Source organism: Mchenga conophoros, linkage group LG19, assembly GCF_057382185.1.
Source record: "Mchenga conophoros isolate Kocher_MC1m ecotype Shallow Benthic linkage group LG19, M_conophoros_male_GT1.1, whole genome shotgun sequence".
Lineage (NCBI taxonomy): Eukaryota > Metazoa > Chordata > Actinopteri > Cichliformes > Cichlidae > Mchenga > Mchenga conophoros.
The window spans coordinates 8,306,212-8,319,436 of NC_140544.1; the positions used below are offsets into that span (position 1 = coordinate 8,306,212).

At 39.8% G+C, this 13,225-nt stretch overlaps 1 protein-coding gene and 1 long non-coding RNA gene across 2 annotated transcripts; one reads left to right on the forward strand and one right to left on the reverse strand.

The window, feature by feature from the left end:
* The first annotated feature begins 319 nt into the window (after positions 1 to 319).
* LOC146551623 (uncharacterized) lies at positions 320 to 2,488 on the forward strand. Its single transcript, XR_014889890.1, has 5 exons — positions 320 to 827; positions 1,577 to 1,678; positions 1,766 to 1,795; positions 1,871 to 2,032; positions 2,317 to 2,488. It is a non-coding gene; the product is annotated as an uncharacterized LOC146551623 (long non-coding RNA).
* A 3,822-nt stretch (positions 2,489 to 6,310) lies between these two features.
* Positions 6,311 to 7,337, reverse strand: LOC146551624 (interferon alpha-inducible protein 27-like protein 1). The gene is made up of 4 exons (XM_085256663.1): positions 7,226 to 7,337; positions 7,089 to 7,112; positions 6,847 to 7,014; positions 6,311 to 6,738 (listed from the first exon to the last, which is right to left on the reverse strand). Exons 1-4 carry the CDS (start codon positions 7,242 to 7,244, stop codon positions 6,629 to 6,631), a joined length of 321 nt encoding a protein of 106 aa, XP_085112789.1. The 5' UTR covers positions 7,245 to 7,337; the 3' UTR covers positions 6,311 to 6,628.
* Between the last annotated feature and the right edge of the window lie 5,888 nt (positions 7,338 to 13,225).

The window sequence follows — 13,225 nt, forward strand, 5'->3', positions numbered from 1 at the left end:
TGCAAATCTCTCATGATTGAAATCAACGCATTTTTTGTTTTATTTTATTTTATTTTATGCTATATAGAACTTTCCTGTCAGAAGCTACAGCCACAATGATACTGGTTTCTTTATTTATACACGTAACCCCTTCATAAACGAAACACAAAAATACAGATACAGTTTGTGTTGCTCTCTGTCGCCCTCGGTTGTTCAGCTCTGAACATAAGGTTTTGTTACTGAGGAAAGGAAACCTTGCTTGCTATAAAAATCAGCCCATTTCAGAGCAGACGCAGGACAGAGGAGCTGTCATGATCCTGGGTCCTTTTGACCCAGCGTTTTGTGTTTTCTCTTCGCGATTTTGGTTCTGTTCTCTAATTGGTGTTTACCCTGTTCCCCCCCGTGTGTTCCTGTTTTATTGTGAAGGTCTGCGTCTTATGTGAGTGTTTTCAGTTTGCCTCCCTGGTCTCGTCATGTTAATCACTCCCAGCTGTGTCTCCCACCTGTGTGTAATCTCCCTGTGTTCTCTGATTGTATTTAAGTTGTATTTTCTGTCTTGGTAATCGCTGGTTCGTCTGTGTTGTTTCCCCTCGCTCTCCCTGCATGTATTTCTCCGGACCTCCCTGCATCCTCATTCTGGTTTGTCTTATTAGTTTACCCAGTTTAGGTTTCCGGTTTCATGTTTTGTCGCCACCGCTGTTTGTACTCACACCCCTGTAAATAAACACTCATCTGCACCAGAGCTGCCGCATTTTGGGTCCTATTTCATATTCCACACGGCTTGCCCCAGCAAACCGTGACAGGAGCAGTGGCAGCTGGACGTGTGGTGGCTGTTTTGCAGTCAGCAGGTAAGTTAATACTTAGATGTTTCATTAGGATTTTAACTTGTAACAAAGAAAAAGTTCATGAAAACATCATAATCTTAGATTAGATAATGACACTATGCTCTATCATTATAATAGTACATATAACAATGACATAATCAATGATCTAATTAATGATAACAATAACTGTGAATAATGATTCAATTCATTTTAATTTTATTTATACAGCGCTAAATCACAACAACAGTTGCTGAGTAACTGAGTCCCAGGGCTGACATACTTGTTATACTTGCTATAGAAATAAAGCGATCACCAAAGCTTGAAGTGAAAACACAAAGTCGGACACACTCGAGTGTCGCACATGATACAAATTCTACTTGTAAGCACAAATTGTTTGGATTTTGTTTTATCAGTGCATTATTATGCACTGCTAACAAAGTGACATATTACCATCTGGTTATAAATTGATGGTCTGCCAAAAACTAATTTCCGACATTTAAACTGTTGTGAATGACACACTGGCGTTTAATCTGATGCAAATTTCTCATGAACGAAATCAAAAATTATTTATTTTATTTTATGCTATAAAGAACATTTCTTTCAGAAGCTACAGCCACAAAGACACTGGTTTCTTTATTTTATACATGTGACCACTTCATAAATCCTACTAACACCACGGCATTTACCAATATAAGCAAAGATAAGAAACACAAAAAGTAAAGAGAAATGACTCTCCAGTTTGTGTGGCTCTCTGTCGCCCTCTTTTTTTTCAGCTCTGAACATAAAGTTTTGTTTCCGAGGAAAGGAAACCTTTCTTGCTATAAAAATCAGCCCATTTCAGAGCAGACGCAGAGCAGATAAAGACATGGACCCCGGTGAGTCATTTGAGTTGCTGTGCATGGATCGTCTTTGATTTAAAAAAATTATGGAATGTTAATGTGTGTTCTTATGTTGTGTTGTAGTGACAGCTGTGTGCAGTGCTGCAGGAGCAGGTAAGCACTTTATTCAATTTTAACTCATTTGAATCAAAGCCCGATCCATGTCTGATCCATGTCTTCTTCCTGCAGTAGGTGCCGTAGTCGCTGCTCCTGCTCTTCTGGGAGCTGCTGGTTTCACCTCAGCAGGAATAGCTGCAGGCTCCTACGCTGCAGGCATGATGTCGTCTGCTGCAGTTGCTAACGGAGGAGGAGTGGCAGCTGGAAGTGTGGTGGCTGCTTTGCAGTCAGCCGGTAAATAAATAATTAGACGTTTTATTCGGATTTTAACTTGCAACAACATGCAAAAAGACAATTTTCATGAAAATATCACAATTTTAGATTAGATAATGACACTATATTGTATCATTATGATAATAAATATAACAATGACATCATCAATTGTATCATTAATGATAACGATAACTGTGAATAATGACGATGATAATGATTCAGTACACTGTGATATCAGCAGGACTGAAGTTATATAGGCACAAAGTATAAGTATTTCTCAGCTTCTTTGTGTCATGGTGCTGCAGGTGCAGCTGGTCTGTCAGCTACTGCTGGTGCTGCTGTAGCTGGTGCTGGAGCAGCAGTGGGATGGCTGGCGAGTTTCATCAGCTGAAAATCATGAAGAACTCATATATTTGCTTTACCCATCTTTTTATGCCTAAAGACGAATAAAAATACTTAAGAAAAAAATCCTGATTGAAGTTGTCATAATTCATGCATGAAAGGCTTAAGTATTACATTAATAAAAAGATTTAAATTCCAGGTGATCTCAGCAATAATATTGTTTTTTTTTTAGCCGTTTGTAATACTAACTGTACTGTTAAACTTATATATAACAAGGACAACACAAGTTCTTACAGATGGACGACTGATGAGGCAGGTTTAAGAGTGCAGTCAGAAATGAACATAACTGCCATGTGTTATGTGTTTAGTTTATCTCTCTTTTAGTTTACAGTTAAAAGGAAGCCATTTTATCCAAAAAATCCAAATCAGAAAGTGATATTTTGTACAGAAACAAAAGGGTAAAACACAAGATAAAACCACTGACACTCACATTGAAGCATAATAATATACATAATGAACATATCAACTCACACCAGTCTAGATGCTATCGAAAAAAGGTGTTTTCAAAAGCGACTTAAAAACAGGAAACGAAGATGCCTGTCTAATATTTAAAGGCAGCATATTCCAAAGTTTGGGGGCCATAATCGAAAAGGCTCGTTCTCCTCTACGTTTTAGCCTAGATTTTGGGACAACCAACAGCTGCTGGTCAGCTTTTAATGTCACCTCACAGATTATCATCATCATGATTACAGCAACTGTTAGCGTGTTTATTTATTCACCTTGAGAACTCAAAGCCAAAACATTTCTTCTTTTGATAAATGTATTTGTTCAAGGGTTCAAGGTTCAAGGTTCTTTATTTGTCACATGCATAGTTATACAAGTATGTGTATATGTGTGTATATGTGTATATGTATATACATATATATGTGTGTGTGTGTGTGTGTGTGTGTGGTATTTACATTGGGTGAATATGCATTAGCAGCAGCAAGCAGGTGAATTCTGTACATTAATATGAATAGACATCTGACTATTTTACAGGATAGACAATATAAACATATTTAAAATTAAAGGAATTGAAATGTACATTGTGCCTTGGTTTAGTGTCTGGAAGAGTCCTGTCTCAGTCAATTATAGATGATGTGAGAGGGCGGGTGTGTGTGTTTAGGGCACGGATGGCTTGGGGATAGAAGCTCCTCTTGAGTCTCTCTGTCCTTGCCCGGAAGATGAGGAACCTTCTACCAGATTGCAGAAGTTGGAACAGTTTGTTGCCAGGATGGGACGGGTCCTTCAGTATCTGTAAGGCATTGAATGATTTATAAGGCATTTAATGATTAAAGATGAGCATGTACATGAGTCCTGTCAGGCTCATGTGCTGAACTGAACCAGAAACACACATGCAGAATCAACAATGACAATAAACTGAGAGAAACAGAGGGTTTAAATTAAACTGGGTAATGGTGATAAGAACAAGGTGATACACACAGCTGAACTAAATCTAAGTAATAACACAGGAAGTGGAACAAAAGATAACGCACACAGGTCGGAGCTAACATAATAAAACAGGAAACAGTGACAAAGTCCAAAACTGAAAAACACTGGGACAATGACCCAGGAACACTGACAGATCTCTTTTGTTCAGAAAACCACAGGCAGTTACCTGCAGCCAGTTTTCCCAAGAGAGAGTAACCTGGCTCAGCAGTATACAAAGTTTTATATGTGAATGTGTATACTGGTGTAACTGGTTAAAACTGATGGGGAGAAATTATAGTTTGCACTAAACTATCCCTTCATTAGTGCCCCAAACTAGTCCCAGCCTCTCAGCACTAACGATTTTTCCCTATTTTCTAACCTTTACCAAATAACGTGTTGTCTTACTGACCATGAGAGCAACCCTGGCTGAGTTACAGGATACTGTTTTTGTCTCACGCAGTCCCGATGACCCACACACCACAGCATTTCAGTCAGGTTAAGCTCTGGACTTTAATTTGCATGTGTTTTTATTTTCACATTAAATTTGTAAAGACAACAGGAGCATGCAGTCATTGGACCAGATAAAACATCTTTATCCTCTACAATTATATTTTATTTCAAAATCATGAGTAAAAATCAGCAACAAAGGTTATCAAACATTTTTGTAATTCTCAAATCATGATTTAATCTCAGTCTTTGACATTTACATATAAGAATACATTTTCATTCAGGATATTGAGATTTGTCACAGGAGGAAACATTTGTAGGCCAGTATACGTTATTCAATGGTTTAATCTTCATATTTCACAGTCACGTTACACATAGTTGAGATCACCCAACCCACTGCTCTTAATAATAATAATAATAATGGATTGCATTTATATAGCGCTTTTTGGGGCCCTCAAAGCGCTTTACAATTCCACTATTCATTCACTCTCACATTCACACACTGGTGGAGGCAAGCCACAGTTGTAGCCACAGCTGTGCTGGGGCAGACTGACAGAATGCAAGAAGGAATTTCCTCTTAAGCAAACAGAACATACAACAAAAGAAAAAACAGGTCACTCAAACTAACCTGCCTTAATAATTAAAAGTACAGAACTTGTTTTGAAGTAAGAAAGAAAAGGCCCTAAAGGCAAATTCCTACGAGGGCCTAAGAGTACATCTTTCACCATCTTACAATACTGTGATTACAGCCATTCCCCAACTCTCTGTCAATGGTATTCATGGCCAATGATCAGTGGGCTTTGATCAATGGTTGTTGATCAATGGCCATGAGAATTTGCATAATCATGATGAAGGAACTGACCTCTCAGCCCATTGTTCCTTCAGTGGTGCTAGTTTCAGTCATCATGCAAATGTACTGTTTATAAGATTGGGGAAACCTGCAGTCAGCTGAGACTGAAGAAGTTACTTGGATGAGTGATGAAACGTTTCTCCCACAAAACGCTACGTCCAGATGAACACAACCAACTTTTGGGGATTTACTTACCTGAATGATTGAGCATGCATCAAGAGGTTTTAACCCACTTTGGCAAGGACTGCCTAAAGCTAAATTTAAAAGCAGAAAATTAGAGGCCATCCAGGCCTTTATGTTTATGTGTGTTATCTGGCTTCATGGATAGATAAAGTTGGGTGTCATCTGTATAGCAGTGAAAATGTATGCTATGCGTTCTTATGATGATAATAATACAGTACACTATGATATCAGCAGGACTGAAGTGATATCTATTTATTAGGCACAACTGGAAGTCTTGTTATTCTGCTAAAGTTTTTTCCCACCAGTTTTTGCAAACACTTTAGAAAATTATATTAGCTTCAATAAAAATCATTTAAACATTTGCAATGTTTATTACCTCATTGTCTTACTTTAAACTAATTATTACAACAATACAAAGTTTTAAACTTTAGGTGATCTCAGTTATAATATTGTATTAAAGCATTATTGCAACTAATTGTACTATTAGCCATCAATACAAGGACGAAACAGCTTTAAAGATGGAATACTGATAAGGCAGGTTTAAGGGTGCAGTGAGAACTGAACATAACTGGCATCTCTTTAGTTTTTCTCTCTCTTTCAGTTTACAGTTAAAATGAAGACTGGCCATTTTAATGTCACCTCACAGATTATCATCATCACCAGGAGACCAAGATAACAATGAAAGATTACTGAACATCTGTTTTGTTGATTTGTTTGTGGCATTTTCTTTCAGCTGTCTTGTGTAACAGTTTCCAAAATGCTGATAGATTTTCACTACGTCCAGCCAACACCTATGATACTCTCAGAGGTTGGGGAAACAGTAAGTCAATTTTAGTCAAATTTACTTGAGCATACAGTCAGTTATATTCAGGTGTGTTGCATCAGGGACACATGGAAAAGTTTCAGGACACCGGCCCTCAAGGACTGGAGTTTGACACCCCTGTCCTACATAGTCTCCCGTCAGAGTTGTGGCTCTGTAAGAGTGATAGATTTATGGACTATAGAAACATATGGTATTGTTACTGTGCTTTACATTAAGTTGTTTACAATAAAAGCAAGGAAACACTTATTTTTGCATGACTTTTAATTTTCACATTGAATTAATGAAGAGAATAAAGGCACCATATCAGTTTTTTTTTGTTTTTGTTTTTAATGATGGATAAAATCTGAATGAAATTTTTATGAACCATTTTTGTAACTTAATTCTCAAAATATGCTTTAATCTCAGTGTTCGACATTCACACATAAGAATAACGTTTCATCCAGGCGATTAAAATTTGTCACAGGAGAAAACATTTGTAGGTCAGTTTGTGTTTTTTTACGTGTTAATCTTCATAAACCACAGTCACGTTACACACAGTTGAGAGCACCCAAGCCGCTGCTCCACCAACACCGCCAAATAATGCAGTGGCAGCCCATGACATACCTGCTGCACCTACAGTGAAATCATGTTAGACACTATTAGCTCTATTAGCTTATTCAACATGAGCAAAGCTTTTAGAGAGAGAGAGAGAGATAATATATAGTAAATTATTCAGTTTACCCCAGGACTGCAAGGTTGCTATGAGACCTCCTGCTACAACTCCACCTCCACTAGCGATTGCTAAATATGACATCAGTTTGGCAGCGATGGAGCCTGCTGCTATTCCAGCTGAAGTGAACCCCAGTGAAGCCAGAATGGCAGGAGTCAGAATCACAGTTCCACCAGCTCCTAAAAAAACCCCAAAAAACATATATTAAAGATTTTCATTTCAAAATTATGCTGTGGTTAATGTCATGGCGTACCTGCAGACACAAGGACCGTCTTGCCTGTTAACGAAATACAAAAAGATGTCAAATAAATTATTTACAATAATAATAATAATAATAATTCATATCCACTGTATAATGGGATAACACTGTTATAAAAAAAATAGACTCACATATTTCTTCCCATTCCATGTCTGTGCTTTCAAAGATAACATTCAAATGACACCAAGAGCTCAACTGAACAAACCTGATGTATGTTATTTACTTTATTTCCAAGAACTACCTCTCCCATTTACCAAATATGAACAGAGGAGGAGGAGCACAGGGATGTACCTTAAAAAAATAACACAGGCATGTACAGGGAGTGCAGAATTATTAGGCAAGTTGTATTTCTGAGGAATAATTTTATTATTGAACAACAACCATGTTCTCAATGAACCCAAAAAACTCATTAATATCAAAGCTGAATGTTTTTGGAAGTAGTTTGTAGTTTGTTTTTAGTTTTAGCTATTTTAGGGGGATATGTGTGTGCAGGTGACTATTACTGTGCATAATTATTAGGCAACTTAACAAAAAACAAATATATACCCATTTCAATTATTTATTTTTACCAGTGAAACCAATATAACATCTCCACATTCACAAATATACATTTCTGACATTCAAAAACAAAACAAAAACAAATCAGCGACCAATATAGCCACCTTTCTTTGCAAGGACACTCAAAAGCCTGCCATCCATGGATTCTGTCAGTGTTTTGATCTGGGGCCTGTTCTTCGTACCGCGCTAAGTGAGTTAGCTGGATGAGATTGTTGACGATTTCGCGTGATCCTGGATCGTTCGGTTCCCCGAAGCCCATCCGGGACTTGCTGTCATAGCAACAGAGCCGTAAGCGTAAACCTGCTGGGGAGCAGGTTTACTTTATGTAAACAGGATTAGATCGCGGCCACGCAGGTATGTCCGCGTCATTCATACGAAAGCAACAGCGATATTCCACCACTGTTTCACCATAAATAAATAACATCAATGTAACTAAAGATAATGCAGCACTTGATTCTTTTATTGATTTCACACAGATACATACAGGTCATATCCTAAAAAAGGGAAATGTACTATTAACATTCTATTACATGTATGTGATTATTACAGATGTAATTCATATTTCAGAGTAGTAATTGTAAATTACTTCGTGTAATCAAGATGAGAGACCACGGCTATAAAAGCGAAGGTGGATTTGGGAAGTCTGTCGCAGTCATGTCCTGTCCGTTTACGCGAGCAGCCCATTGCGGAAGGTGCAAGATTGATAAGGAGAGTCCTCAGAATTCAGCGTATATTGCGGGACAGACAGGATCCTTTAGCTCAGCGCGACAGTGTGCTCATAGAGAGATATCGATATTCCCGTGAGGGTATTATTTACTTAACCAACTTGTTGACGAGGGGGTGCAGGACCACCACCTGTCTTTTTTTTGCTCTGCCCTTTTCTTGGTTGCTGTTATGAACAAACAAACAGATTATTTCAGGGTCTCTTTCCAAGAGACGAAAAGCAATATAAGTGATAAATATTACCATTCTGTGGAATATTCTTATATTTCACTTTTACTTGTTCCCATGTTCTAGTGGGTCCTGTTGTGGCTCTAATGTGAAAGGGGATATAATATAACATATTATAATATAATATAATGTAATATAATATTGGATAATATGGTGTGATATGATAAATCTACCCTACCGCCTACTGGTGTTGGCCAGAGGGGCCGATGGCGCGATATGGCAGCCTGGCTTCTGTCAGTCTGCCCCAGGGCAGCTGTGGCTACAACCGTAGCTGCCTCCACCAGTGTGTGAATGTGAGAGTGAATGAATAGTGGAATTGTAAAGCGCTTTGGGTGCCTTGAAAAGCGCTATATAAATCCACTCCATTATTATTGTTATTATTGAATTACTTACGAGTTTGATTTGTCAGCAACTTTCTGCCAGCCCTCTCTCCTTGCTTTTGCAGCCTTTGCAGTGTTCCCTTGCGTTTTAATTAAACTCTGAAACTCCTGAAATCCCTCACTCAAGAGTTCTTGCTCTGCTGCCGAAAAATACCGAGCGCGCTCCTTCGACATTTTCGCCGACCAATCAAAGGGTTGCCGATCAATGTTTCTACTATCGATGCGTAGCCCCTTTTACGACACCCAGTGATCTCACATTACTTCATCCAGCTTAACTAATCGTCAACAACAGGTGTGTTCGGGGAACCGGAATAGCGAGCTCAGAGTTAGCGCGATGATTTGATCTTGGATGTGTCATTTGATCTTGGATGTAGTAAGCGACGTACGAAGCACAGGGCCCTGTTCACCGTCAACATTGCGTGCAGCAGCAACCACAGCCTCCCAGACACTGTTCAGAGAGGTGTACTGTTTTCCCTCCTTGTAAATCTCACATTTGATGATGGACCACAGGTTCTCAATGGGGTTCAGATCAGGTGAACAATGAGGCCATGTCATTAGTTTTTCTTCTTTTATACCCTTTCTTGCCAGCCACGCTGTGGAGTACTTGGACGCGTGTGATGGAGCATTGTCCTGCATGAAAATCATGTTTTTCTTGAAGGATGCAGACTTCTTCCTGTACCACTGCTTGAAGAAGGTGTCTTCCAGAAACTGCCAGTAGGACTGGGAGTTGAGCTTGACTCCATCCTCAACCTGAAAAGGCCCCACAAGCTCATCTTTGATGATACCAGCCCAAACCAGTACTCCACCTCCACCTTGCTGGCGTCTGAGTCGGACTGGAGCTCTCTGCCCTTTACCAATCCAGCCACGGGCCCATCCATCTGGCCCATCAAGACTCACTCTCATTTCATCAGTCCATAAAACCTTAGAAAAACCAGTCTTGAGATATTTCTTGGCCCAGTCTTGACGTTTCAGCTTGTGTGTCTTGTTCAGTGGTGGTCGTCTTTCAGCCTTTCTTACCTTGGCCATGTCTCTGAGTATTGCACACCTTGTGCTTTTGGGCACTCCAATGATGTTGCAGCTCTGAAATATGGCCAAACTGGTGGCAAGTGGCATCTTGGCAGCTGCACGCTTGACTTTTCTCAGTTCGTGGGCAGTTATTTTGCGCCTTGGTTTTTCCACACGCTTCTTGCGACCCTGTTGACTATTTTGAATGAAACGCTTGATTATTCGATGATCACGCTTCAGAAGCTTTGCAATTTTGAGACTGCTGCATCCCTCTGCAAGATATCTCACTATTTTTTGACTTTTCTGAGCCTGTCAAGTCCTTCTTTTGACCCATTTTGCCAAAGGAAAGGACGTTGCCTAATAATTATGCACACCTGATATAGGGTGTTGATGTCATTAGACCACACCCCTTCTCATTACAGAGATGCACATCACCTAATATGCTTAATTGGTAGTAGGCTTTCGAGCCTATACAGCTTGGAGTAAGACAACATGCATGAAGAGGATGATGTGGACAAAATACTCATTTGTCTAATGATTCTGCACTCCCTGTACAGTTCTTGGTTGACCCAAAGTTTTATATGAGAATTTGTGTTTATCTGATTGGTTAAAACTGATGGGGAGAAATTATAGTTTGCACTAAACTATCCCTTTGTTGGTGCCCCAAACTAGTCCCAGCCACTAAGCACTAAAGTTTTTTTTCCCCTATTTTCTAACCTTTACCAAATGACTTGCTGTATTAGTGACCATGAGAGCAACCCTGGTTGAGTTACAGGATGCAGTTTTTGTCTCGTGGTCCCGATGACTCACACATCTTTTAAGGTTCCACCACAGTCAAGTTAAGGTCTGGACTTTGCACGTGTTTTTATTTGTCACATTAAATTTGTGAAGACAACAGAAGCATCATATCAGTCTTTGGATTAGATAAAACATCTTCATCCTCTACAATGATATTTTATTTCAAAATGATGGGTAAAAGTGAGCAACAAAGGTTATCAGACATTTTTGTAACTTCATTCTCAAATCATGCGACATTTCCATATATTTATATAGTATATATTTTCATACAGTGCATTGACATTTGTCACAGGAGGAAACATTTGTAGGCCAGTGTATGTTTGTTCAACCTGTAAATCTTCATATTTCACAGTCACGTTACACATAGTTGAGATCACCCAACCCACTGCTCTTAATAATAATAATAATAATAATAATAATAATAATAATGGATTGCATTTATATAGCGCTTTTCGGGGCCCTCAAAGCGCTTTACAATTCCACTATTCATTCAATCTCACATTCACACACTGGTGGAGGCAGCTACAGTTGTAGCCACAGCTGCCCTGGGGCAGACTGAGAGAATGCAAGAAGGAATTTCCTCTTAAGCAAACAGAACATACAACAAAAGAAAAAAGGTCACTCAAACTAACCTGCCTTGACAAATTAAAAGTACAGAACCTGTTTTGAAGTAAGAAAGAAGATGCCCTCAAGGCAAATTCTCACGAGGGCCTAAGAGTACATCTTTCACCATCTTACAATACTGTGATTGCAGCCATTCCTCAACTCTCTGTCAATGGTATTCATGGCCAATGATCAGTGGGATTTGATCAATGGTTGCTGATCAATGGTCATGAGAATTTGCATAATCATGATGAAGGAACTGACCTCCCAGCCCATTGTCCCTTCAGTGGTGCTAGTTTCAGTCATCATGCAAATGTAATGTATGTAAATGAACAGAATCGACTTTTGGGGATTTACTTACCTGGATGATTGAGCATGCATCAAGAGGTTTTAAACCACTTTGGCAAGGACTGCCTAAAGCTTGTACGTCAGTATGAGCAAACAGCACGCAAGATGGCGGATTACAGGAACCACCTGAGCAGAAGCGTTCAGTGGTCACAGAAGCGTTGGAGGTAGTTTGTAAGAGATTACAGGATGACCCCAACCTCAGCAACAGGACCACTCTCAGCATCGACCAAGTGTGTTTGCTTTTCGAACTGTCATGGTCTCCGTGCCTGCCCGGCCGGCCCCACAAGGCTACATGTGTTGTTTGGTTTTCTCTCTCTCTCTTTCTCTGCCTGGGCGGAGCTCACTGTGGGCTCCCGCCCTTGGCCCACACACCTGTCAACAATCAGCGGTCATCACCCAGGAGCACTATTTGAGGCTGGAACACAGATCCTCTCGTCGCTGGATGATTGTACTACAGACGTTAGTGTTTCTCCCAGCTCTTGTGAACCTGTGATTCGTGATTTGTGTGTGACTTCCCTCTCTTCTGCGACAGACTTTCCTCCCCGTACCTGTGACCCTGAGTCGTGTGAACGTGTGTGAGTTTGGGCAAGAAGACGTGAGCGAGTGTGAGAGACCTTCCCCTGGAGTTTGGATTCCCCTTCACTGTATATATCGTGCACTGGTGCTGTAAATAAAATGTTTTTTGGAGACACCTACCGCTCTGAGTTCCTACTACCAGATTGTGACAGGAACTGTGTCTTCATTCCACCTATTTCACATTCAAGGGTCAGTTCTACAGGCAGAGCCTTGGGCTCCCCAGTTTCACCCATCGTGGCCAACTTGTACATGAAAGAAGTGGAAAAGAGGGCTTTGTTATCCTACCCTGGAACACCACCAAGCCTTCTTAGACTGTGAGATTTCCGTAAACCTACCCATATGGATTAGTATTTAAGGTTTGAGTCTCATCATCCACTGGAGCATAAACTGGGTGTCATCAGGACGCTACAACACAGAGCGAACACGATCCGCACAGACACAGTGGTTGGCAGGAAGGAGAAGACTATTACATCAAGAAAGCCCTGAGTAAATGTGGTTTGTCCACAGCTTTGTAGGGAGGAAATCATTACTGGCTAGCCCACTGACCGTAGCCAAGAAAAACACATGTTTTTTTCCACTTGCTTTGACTTTGTACTTTGCAACTCTAATAATACTAACTTAACCATCAATATAAGGACCGGACAATTTTTTTGTACAGGTTTTTAAAGATGGAAGACTGATAATACATGTTTAGGGTTGCAGACAGAACTGAACATAACTGGCATCTCTTTAGTTTTTCTCTCTTTTAGTTTATAGTTAAAAGGAAGACTGGCCTTTTTAATTTCACCTCACAGATTATCATCATCATGGTTACAGCAACCCAGAAGACCAAGATAACAGTGACAGATGAACATCTCAGGAATGCTAAATGTTTCAACTTTTTTGCTGATTTGTGGTTGGCATTTCTTTCCA

What these genes read in the sequence shown, in the direction of transcription:
- LOC146551624 (XM_085256663.1), bottom strand. An exon ending in GACGGTCCTTGTGTCTGCAG is followed by an intron (nt 7,015 to 7,088) that starts GTACGCCATGAC and finishes GGGTTTTTTTAG; the next exon opens with GAGCTGGTGGAACTGTGATT. An exon ending in AGCAACCTTGCAGTCCTGGG is followed by an intron (nt 6,739 to 6,846) that starts GTAAACTGAATA and finishes ATTTCACTGTAG; the next exon opens with GTGCAGCAGGTATGTCATGG.